Source organism: Drosophila tropicalis, unplaced genomic scaffold (genome assembly GCF_018151085.1).
Source record: "Drosophila tropicalis isolate 14030-0801.00 unplaced genomic scaffold, ASM1815108v1 contig_845, whole genome shotgun sequence".
In the NCBI taxonomy this organism is placed as follows: domain Eukaryota; kingdom Metazoa; phylum Arthropoda; class Insecta; order Diptera; family Drosophilidae; genus Drosophila; species Drosophila tropicalis.
In genome coordinates, this window is record NW_027173338.1 from 6,569,934 (window position 1) to 6,581,457 (window position 11,524).

Here is an 11,524-nt window from a genome sequence, read left to right on the forward strand (position 1 = left end):
TATGAATCAGAATTGAATGAACAACAACTTCTCTAAGTTAATTATAAATTAAGTTTCCACTAGCTGCCAAATGTTATGCACAATTTACGCCATCTTACCGATAACATCACCCTATTCCTATCTCACTCAGTTGCACTATTACACAACTCGAAACACTTTCAATTGATTCAAGACGCTAAACAAGTTGAAGACCTATAAATAACCTTCAATCGATCGAGCAGTGTGCAATCTGTGAAATCAACACGAGAGATGCAACGAGTACAATAATAAAACTATTAGACCCTTTGAATTCAATATTGACGATAAGAATTGAATATTACATATTCCATTATCGCATCCCCAAGTATTGCACATTGAAATTGTGTTTACATATTCAACAATTACGTGTTGGAACTGGCAAAAAAACAAAACAAACAAAATAAACAAAAATCGATACGGTAATATGAAAATGCTATTCACTGTCACTTTAAGCTCTTCTGACACTTTCTCTTCGTCGTCTTCTCAATTCCATTATGCTGGCTGAAATAAAAATACAAATGAATGGAAAACCAAAGAAAAACTGTGCCATGTCCCCTTGGGCCATGGCCAAACCCAAACACAAACCCACCAAAACCGAACGTCAAAGCCAATGCCAGGGACTTGGACATGGTCTTCGTGTACCCAAATGTCACCAACTCTCAAGGGCTATAAAGTATGGCAAAGAATTGCCCATCCGACTGTGTGTCTCGGCCTTTTGGGCCTGGCTTATTTATTGCCTATGTAATTTATATTTATATGTACATATATATTTAGTTACTTATATATGTCTTTTATGTAATTCTTCTTGATTTCGTTCTACATTTTATTTGCACAAATGCAAATAAACTTAAGTTTTAGATGTTCATGCTAAGATTGAAGAGTCCGACTAAAAACAAGATGATGAAGAAAAATGAATGAAGAATCTATCAAATTTGCATTGGAAAACAATTTGAATTCGGAAATCAAAAGTAAGTTCAAGTGGTCTTAAGTTGAATCTTTTTGGAAATCTGTTTTTTTAACGAACTTCATTGTGATCTTAAAACTAGCATTTAAATATTTTAAATTAGCCGGCTAAGTTCGATTTAAACTAATTTCTAAACAATCTTTCTATTTACCATTATCTGTTTTTATACCCTTGTAAAAAGGACATACTCACAGTCTCAAGGCATTCGGTCTTCTTTAATGTCTTTAGCCAACTCTCGAATACTTGTATCCTGTTTTTCCTTTATCTTTCACTTTTAGAATATGGAAACAATCTCTTCAAGAAAGCTTTCTAGATCTGTGCCATTTTAGTCTATTGTTCTTATTGCTGTACAGTTCTAAGTTTAATATTAAATAATAAGGACGAAGAACAAAGAATGATGGTCAAAAAAGATTTGGGAAAAAATGATGACAGATCTTTTTGGTTTTTGTCGTTCCATTAGTTTTCCTTTCGTTGTTATTGGGTTCTTGGGTAAGTTTTTCCCCTTTTTTTCTTATTTTTTCCCACTTCAGTGGGATCAGTATGGTATGTATATTCTTTTTTATGTTGTTTTAAATTAATAAAGATAAAAAGAAAATACTGAGCACATATTTATTTGGCAGTAGATAACTAAGAAAAATCATAAATATACATTTAAAAGCATGTATTTAAATATGAGTTTAATTCTCAGATAAAATATAATAAAGTGATGAAGTCGTCGTCTTGAATTCGGTATACCATGCACCAATTATATAGATATATGAAGTACATAAAAATCTCTCTCAAGTAAGCAAGGAAGGGCTATTTTCCTCACTCCCTTAAACCCTCGAACCCTTGAGTAGTATGAATCCGATTTTTATAAAATTTGGTATACTGAGAGAGATGTTTATAAGAAAGAAAGTCTACAAACATGGCTTAAGTCGAGTGGACATGGCTAGATTGACTCGACTGTCCACTGTGCTGCTCAAAAATTTTTGAGTTAAAAACTCTTGCAATTAGTTTTGACGGCCTTAATATAGAATTTCACCTTCTAGGTGCATGGTATAATGACATCTTGATCCAGCATGGTCTTGTCTTATGGTCCTAAGCAATAAAGACCATAAAAATTCTTCTAATTGGAGTGTATATAAGACGTAGCTTTAGGAGATCTGTTGCTAGTTCACTTACCGCTACCATGAATACTTTGTGGTTTTATTTGACAGTCTTAGGCCTAACATTTACCAAGTGCAGTGCAGAAGTATTACCAACTGCTAATTTAACACAAAGTTATTTGGATAATGATGTGGCCAATGGTACAAGGTGAAACAACTGAGAAAAGTTAATGAAAACTGACTTTAACAAAACATTTCTTCATTAGTCTTATAGTCGGAGAGGACACTGACTATTATGGAAATGTTGTGCATCGTTTAACCTCTTGTCCACAGGCATTTGGTGTCGAAGGAATCTTTGAAATTACTGTTCCTGGCCTCGACCCGTTCCCTGTGCTATGCGATGCTCAAATTGCAGGAGCAGGATATACAGTAATCGCAAGTCGATCAAATGTTGAACTAAATTTCTTTAGAAATTGGACTGAATACAAACGAGGATTTGGAGACCTTTCGGGAGATTTCTTTATAGGTCTCGACAAACTGCATGCCATCACGAAATCACAGACCCAAGAGTTGTATGTTCATTTGGAGGATTTCGAAGGAAACACTCGATTCGCCCGATACGACGAGTTCTATATTGAAAGTGAAAATGAATCGTACAAGATGAGCAAATTGGGTACTTTTACTGGAGATGCGGGAGATTCGTTGAGGCCCCATCAGGATCAAATGTTTACGACATATGACAACGACAATGATACAGACGCAAATAATAATTGTGCACTAACTCGATTCGGTGCCTGGTGGTATGGAGGTTGCACCTCTAGGTAAGTCAATACATTTATGTGATTATAGTTGAAGCTATTTTTATTTTAAATTTGTTTACAGCAATCTGTTCGGAATGTACTATGTAGGGCCATCAGCATCCTATGCAGGAGGAGTTGTATGGTATCGTTGGCGCGGAACGAATTATTCATACAAAACAATGAAAATGTTATTGCGTCCGAAATACATCTGTTCTTAATCAAACTATAGACCGTCGTTTTGTTTTATTAAAGTCGCACAAAATGTATGTAACAGAGGGCAGAAGGATGTTTTTCGGACCCCTTAAAATATATATATTCGTGTTGATCTAGCCATGTCCGTCCGTTTGAACAACTAGATCTTGGAGACTATGACAGATAGAGCCACCAAATTTGGTATGTAGGCTCGTGTAGTATGTTAAGTGATCGAGTTTATTTAAAATTTTTGACACGCCCCTTTCCTCCACCGCAGTTTAAAAAAAAGTTAGTTTTACAATCAGCATTTATATGATGAAAGGATGTCAGAACATAATGTATTTCAAATACCAACTATATTACTTTAAAGAAAAACCTTTCAGGGATCTATGTTGGTTTGTTGTCCTACATTAGATCATTTCACAATAACAATCTTTTGTTAAAGAATATTATGATAAACAGTCTGACGAAAAAGTTGAACGATCTAGCTATTTAAAAGGATCTATAAATTATTTCTAAAATACAAAATTGGCAGTTCATTTGATTTAAAAATTTACATTTACATGAACTGCAACTATTTATCATATTTTTTTGCTACTATAAATTAAAATTATGCCATTTTAATTTCTATTTGCAATTCAATTTAATCTCATTGAATCGAAACGCCCCTTTTGATTAGCATGACCTTCGCAAATGGCTTATCAAATACCCTAACAAGTGTGTACTTCACAACGACTACCTTAAGCCTCTACCTCTGTTTGCACTTTACGTTAATCTTATATATGCAGTTAAAATTTTGTAATATTGTCTCTAGAGTCTAGACTTTGATATTGCTTTAGCCTTTGATCTTTACGTTGTCTTTGTTAACAATGTTGAATCATCAATGGATTAATGATCGATTGTGTGTTTATATATTGAGGTGGGTTATAATGTATATATATATGTAGATATATGGGTGACAAACTTCTTGCTTTAATAATTACGTATACGCAGTGTACGACATTTAGATTGACAACAATTAATAGAACTACCACTAGAATCTAGAGCAGATTATTTTAGATTGATTTTAGAGACCATTTAAAAGTTTTTAAATACAAAAATTTAAAAAAAAAATCTTTAATACGTTTTTGAATATATTTTTACAAGTTTAAACTAGTATTGGACTGCCCCTAAGCAGTTTTTTTTTCGATTTTAACTTGAATATTTTTATCTTAAAGCTTTTTATGTTTTGTCTACTTTAGTTTCAATCTTAATATGAAGTTTGAATATTTATTTTTGATATTTTCCATTAACGTTTTAAATTTCCAATCAAATTATGGACTCTTACATATATGTAATTTCGAAAAAACTAAACAAATTATAAACTATTTAAAGGTCTCAGGAAAAAACGTTTTTGGTAAAGAAATATTCATTTAATTATTTTAAATAACAATCTTTTTAAACTTTTAGTGATTTAATTCCATTATTTTCATTATTTCGAACTAGATAAAGATTGATTGTACTCAAACAAGAAAAAGTCAGGCCAACTTAAAAGTCAGGAATTAGTAGAACTTATTAGAATTAGACAAACTCAATAGCATAAGTTACATGATCTAAGAAGATATCAATTCTTGAAAATAAATAAAACATGCCAAATGAAATTCATCACTAAAATAGTAAATGATATAAAAAATATGTTAATGAAACTATAAAAAATTATTATTACTATTATTTTTTATAGTTCTTCTTCAACTACAATGTATAATAGCAATAATACTTAAAAATTATCCAACTATAAGCATTTAAAAACGATTCGGTGCTTAAATTAATAGCTGTTTTTATTTCATACACTCGTATCTCTTAGTTAACCAATATGAGACAAACTCCTAGAGACAACCATTGAGAGGTGCTAATTAATGTTCTAGACTAGCCATAACAAAGTAAGTCTAATTGAAAACCAGTTTCTCAGATGCGGCAATAGATAGATAGATACTTCACCTCACTACAGAGACGGATAGACATCTAGGAGATTGCGCAATTTACCTAAACGTTGAAGCAAGTGTCTACTAACTATCTAGACAAACTAATCTAGAACCATTTCAATGGCGATTGCAATATTGTATGTGTAGTTACATCTTACGTAAGTCCTCCACATGCCTCAAGTTTTGGTATATAATTTATTTGTTTTTTCCAAAGACAATGTATACGAAACGTACCTACTTATAGTTGTGGTTTGGCCTGATATATGCAACCTTGACACCCACAAGGCCATACTCTCTCACACATCGGTTGGCCGCAAGTACATTGACTTCTCGGCCTAGTGCGTCGTACCCCGAGCCACTCGGATCGTTTTGTTGAGTATTAGTTTCCGCTTTTACGACTGCACGCGCCCATATTTTCCACAGACGTCAGCTACAACGTTGTAATCGTCTATATATTTGTTTCACTATAAAAAAAATATACAAAAATAATTCACAACAAAAATCCAATTTTCACAATTTTCTCTTTTTAATGGACAATGGACGTGTCAAACAAACGAAACGAGAATTTCATTTCGTTCACAGTAATTAAAACTCAAAGTGAAAACTAAGCATGATTTATAGATGCCGAATGAAGTTATAGTTTATATTCTCAATATAGATAAGAATTATAACAAGAAAACAAAAAACCACTCAAAACATTTACTTAATGATGACATCCACTTTTCAGACATAACAAATGATTTATAGAGAAAGGTCTTTTCGGAACGACATGAAGTGGAAAACTTGTTTTTATACCAGACACCCACTACATACTTTTATTAAGGCAGAGTATTAAGTACTTGTAGGTAGTTATTTAGTAATAACTTTACCACAGTTTTCTAAGTTAGATAAGTTTTTTAGTAAGCACGAATCTTATGTTTTTAAAGAAGTTGAAAATAAGAATAAATCTAAACGATTAGGCTTTCCCTCATACTATAAAAACAGCATTTAACTCGGGTGAGGGAGGGTTCTGGAGGGTTCCAGACCACCCCTTAACACGATACATATTGTTAAGTAGTAATGACAAAACGCAAAATATATGTTAAGCCAAGCAATTGGTGATGTTTCACAAAGAACCAATACATTTTAGATATTAGGGGGCTATTTTTTTGCATTTTAATCAAGACAACTTTTGGAAAACTCAAAAATAAAAGGTTTTTCCAACAAGAGACTAGAAGTTTTCATACTGAAAAGATATGTATCCTTTGTTTGGGTAGTTCTGAAAATTGCTTTTCAATTTCTTCTTTATATTACCAATATACCAATAAGTTGGGCTAGGTCAAGATTCGAGTTACTGCAATTTTATTGTAATCGTGTTTCTCGTTTTTGGTGGGAATTTTCATTTGATTAAAACAATAAATGAAATGCATTTTGGGGAAAACCTTTATATACCGATAACACAGACAAAGAAAAGTCAAAAGAGAAGTTCATTGATAAAAATTTTAAATCAAATGGCTTTACTTTTGCCTTTCATTGTAGTTTAAAGTTTTATTAGGCCTACTTTTAAAAAATACAAATTAATTATTGCTAATTGCAAATTGTTCATCATTATTATAAACTACTTATTGAAAACTCGTGCACAGTGGAGAAAGGGGATGATTTCGTTGGTTAAAGTCCCCCTGACAGGGCAGAGGGGGCTAGTTCAAAGTTATAAACTAATTAATGCTTTAATTCTCTTTCAAAAATATGGAAAAAAATTTTCCACAACTTTTAAACTTTTCTAGTGAAATTCGTTAATTAAATTTCGTTTTTTACACGAATCGCAAAAATGTAAGATTTTTTTTTTTTTTTTTGAGGAAATTTGATAAGATATTTTTTAATGAACTTCATGTGTGGCACAATAATTTTTGACTTTACTTTTGCCATTCATTGTTAGAAACATTTGTAAAAGACATGGGTGTAGCTAGAATCAATGAAAAAGGGGCTTTAAAAGGCACGTATCTGTGTATAGATCTATGTAAGAGTTTTTCATATGTACATCAGGACTTAAAACATCCAATTACCAGAACATACTAGAATACGACTTAACCAGACAGAAGATCGCAGAGAAAGGAACGAGATGTTAGATGTTACATATATACATACAATGAGTTACTTGCTTGGAATCAATTAGAACAGAAATTGAAGACTTGACTGATTAAAGAACTTGACTACGCTCATGTTAAGAGCCCCAGCAAAGATACATATGTGTATGTATATCAGTGTGTATGTATGTATGTATGTATATGTACTAGAATAGAACGGAAATGGGCTCTTATAATCGTCAAATCATAAATTGAAAAGGAATGCCCTGACCACAACTAACGATACAATAAATACTTCAGATTAATACATACATATGTATGTACTTCAAAATGCAAAATATTGACTACAAATTGTTATTTGCAATCAGTAAATGGAAAACGAAGGGAATAGGGCAATAAATACCCACTCATACATATGTACATACATACATACCTACATACATATGTATGTACATGTTGGGGTGGGCCAAAAGAACAAGGTTATTGGAATCTGTGATCCGGCGTTGCCTTTCGGAAATTCGATTTTGATGTTGTTGATAACGTATACGCACCGTATGTCAACTTAAACTAATAACATTTTCAAAATGATTTGAATAAGAACTCATTCCTTTTCCAACAGCTTAGAAGTTGAAGTAGTAAAGTAAAGTACAATCCATGAATAATACCAACAAGAGTTAATGAATTTTGAATACTTTTTTTTTGTGTATTCCTCAAAAGTAGTTCCAAAATAAGGGCCCACCTTAAGATGTGCATACACGTTTAACCGGAATATGTAAATAAAATACTCAACATTTTTAATTAATGACATAATTTGAGGGGGCGGGGCAAAATTTTAAAAATAACGGCACCGAAATGCAATTTAAATTGGGAAAGGAACACACACACACACACACAAACATGCATGCGAAGGCATAATCTTGTTTATATGAGAGAGACAGGAAAACACACACAAATGCAAGCCACGCGCAACTGAAAAGCAAACAACTACAAATACAAGGCGGACTATAAAAAGCAGTTTTTATAGTTGCCCAAGTGCAAAAGGGAGACAGAAAGCAAGACAGAGAGAGAAAGAGGCAGAGAGCGAGCTAGAATGAAAACGAACATGTGCATGGCGATAAAATGCAACGTGTAATGTGTTGTGAGGATGTGCAATAGTTTTCCGACACATCTACTCCCATATACTCTTGCAAGAGGTCGTGCACGAGTTTACGATGCACGTGCCGACGGTCAATGAACCGAACACGAACTACAGCACAAACGGCCACCGCAAGAAGAAGAAGAAGCAACGGCAGCAGCAGGAAATGCAAGGGAGAGAGCGTGAGAGTGCAACGACAAGCGCGAGCAAGAAACACAGAGAGAGACAGAGAGTGAGTGAGAGAGAACGGGTGTAAAAGAGAGAGTTTGTCATCAATGCAGTTATTATTGACGCAGTCTGCGTACGTGCAAAATTCCCATTGCTCGCCACACCCCCATCACCGCCCTCACTTATCGCTCGCTGCAGCTGCGGCGTCGGCGGCGGCAGCATTAAATGTCTGGCCAATTGATACCTGGGCATACAATGGGGTTACATTGTCTCAGTCAGTTTCCAGTTAAAATATGTATACATATGTAGGTACATACATATAATAGTTTTGAATTACTTCCAATACGTTATAGTTTTCCGCTGCTTAGCAGAAAGAATTTTTAAGAGCTTAATCACACTAAATGTTAACATAACAAACATAAATGTACTTGTAATTAGAGACTCTCTTAATAATTAATATGATTTGCATAAGCCATTATCAGATTCAAGAAAGTCTTTATAAAGTCTTTTCTTTATAGCTTAAAAAAATAAAGTTTATAACTTTTAGATAAAATCTAGAAGAAATTGAAGTGAAGTCTATAATCAATGACCATTATCTATATGTATGCCTTTGAAAACCAAACCTCTATATGTACGCATATTCTTTAGGTCTTCAATCATTATATTTTCATTTTAAAGTTATCTTCTCAAAGTCAGGTTCATACATACGAAACTTTTGAACCCAAAAACTTTAAATTTCTAAAACATTCTATTCACTCTTTAGATAAACTTGGATAAGATATTAAATGAAGCTATGTAGATCTAAGCAAATCTATCTTGAATCAATACAAAATATACATATATCCATCTTTTTTTTAAAAGTTTTAAAAATGGATAAAAGTGGATAATCCATACATGTATATATATGTATATGAAGTCTGTATAACTAAAATACATATGTATTAATAAGTAGAGAAATGTATATTCGTCTTTTGCATATACTTATTACCTTTAGGTACATTGGAAAAGTATAATAATCCTTAATCTTATTATGTTATACATTTTAAATTAAGCCAATATTGAGATATGTATGTATGTATGTTTATCTCTTATCCTTTTCTTCGATAGCTTTTCTCTTTAGCACTTCACTTCTGGCAGGTCTTGGCCCAATAGTGGCAAAATCGGCTGATGGGAAAATGCAAGCAATTTCGCATATGCGTCGGGTATGGAACTTATTGCCATCCACATTACAGCCAAAATATGACCATGAAGAGCAACTATTTTTATCCCGATCATAGCTCCATACTTTTAGTTCATTTACACAATCTTTTTTTCAGATTCTTCATTCTCCAAAGGTAGGAAATCGCAGCGATCTACGATTATATACAATGTACATATATTATGGTAGTTAGAATATTTAAGAATCATTTTGCTTACAATGCTTCGATGCTGACCAACTTAAAGCAGGAAAGAATAAAGTAAATATTATCCAGATTAAATTCATTTTACTAACCATATCATACAGATATTAGGGCTATATATATACCTTGAAAGTCTCGATTTTGACAAATCAAGTTAATGAGATTCGTTTTGCTTAATTTATGAAACAGTTCTGAAGGTTATTTGATTATATCTAGAAATCGGAACGATATATAGTCACTATATGGACATTAGACTTGGAAGTAGTTCATTCAATAACTAAACTAACTAAACTAAACCTTTTAATGAGCCACAAACACACAGGTTCCCACTTTCGCATCGACCACCTACATCAATAAGAAATGAATGTACTTAGGTTCATGCTTTATTTTCAAGTGTACTTCATGTGATTACATATGAATCTAAGTAAATTCTACAAATCCTCACGTCAAGGGCAATGCGATAAAACTTGCAAAACTATTTTGTAATCATGTAATAATTCTCGTCTGCCTCCATTAGCAAGCCATTTGCATTATTGGCAGTCATTAAAAGCGTATTATATGAACGGTAAATGATTGTCATGTCCAAGGTACCTACACACACACATACATACATATATAGGTAATACTCAAAAGTCAAGTTACACAAGTTAACAATTACAATGATGAAAATGACTTAATACGTGTTTTGCTAACCAACACTTATGAAACATGGGTACAACAATAATTTCCACTCGATTAGATTTGAAAACTGGCATTCATCTCAATCTTATTATGTGATGGATAAATCTAAAACTAAAATAATATTAAAATATGTTTATCTACTTATTTTCTTTTCCTTCCATAGCCTTTCTCTTCAGCACTTCGTTTCTGTCAGGTCTTGGGCCAATAGTGGCAAAATCGGCTGATGGGAAAATGCAAGCAATTTCGCATATGCGTCGGGTGTGGAACTTATTGCCATCCACTTTACAACCAAAATATGACCAAGGAGAGCAAATGTTTTGTTCCCTGTTATAGCTCCATACTTTGGTGTCATATCCACAATCTTCATAAGAGGTTTCTTCACCCTCCAAAGGTTGAAAATCGCAGCGATCTAACATCATATACGAGTTTATATATATATACATAAATATTTGAAGGATCATTTGCTTACAATGCTTTGATGCTGCCCAACTCAAAGCAGGAAAGAATAAAGTAAATATGATCCAGGTTAAATTCATGTCTATAACCAAATCATACAGATATTATGGGTATATATACCTGGAAAGTATTGATTTTCACAAATCAAAGCATGACAATTGAAAATTCAAACTAATGAGATTCGTTTTGCTCAATCAATAAAAGACTTCCGAAGTTTATCTGGTAATTGGAACGATATATAGTAACTATAAGGACATTAGACTTAGAAATAGTCGATAGATCGTTTTAAATTTTTAGAACTAGATCTATTAAGATAAGAGTGTAAAAGGTCCTTAATTAAATTTCATAGAATCCTAAATTTTACCTTTCTATATTCATATAAAATTTGATCCCTCTGAGCGGATAACTCCCCAATAGGGTCTCATATATTCACATTCTCCAAGTACATTCTAAACACACAAAGAAGGGGTAAAAACTATTAGGCAATAGCAATGACTTGGCTAAAAAAAATATAGATTTATAGATTGTCTAATAAACTTATTGAATAAGTGTCTGTACTATTAATAATTTCACTAGAGATTTAATCTAATGATAACTA

General features: G+C 32.7%; 1 protein-coding gene and 1 long non-coding RNA gene across 2 annotated transcripts; one reads left to right on the forward strand and one right to left on the reverse strand.

The window, feature by feature from the left end:
- Positions 1 to 2,259: 2,259 nt before the first annotated feature.
- On the forward strand, positions 2,260 to 3,088 carry LOC137580590 (ficolin-2-like). Its single transcript, XM_068294688.1, has 3 exons — positions 2,260 to 2,271; positions 2,404 to 2,891; positions 2,953 to 3,088. The coding sequence occupies exons 1-3, from the start codon at positions 2,260 to 2,262 to the stop codon at positions 3,086 to 3,088; spliced, it is 636 nt and encodes a 211-aa protein (XP_068150789.1).
- Positions 3,089 to 9,330: 6,242 nt separating this feature from the next.
- Positions 9,331 to 9,868, reverse strand: LOC137581445 (uncharacterized). Its single transcript, XR_011033159.1, has 2 exons — positions 9,806 to 9,868; positions 9,331 to 9,741 (listed from the first exon to the last, which is right to left on the reverse strand). It is a non-coding gene; the product is annotated as an uncharacterized lncRNA (long non-coding RNA).
- Positions 9,869 to 11,524: the final 1,656 nt, after the last annotated feature.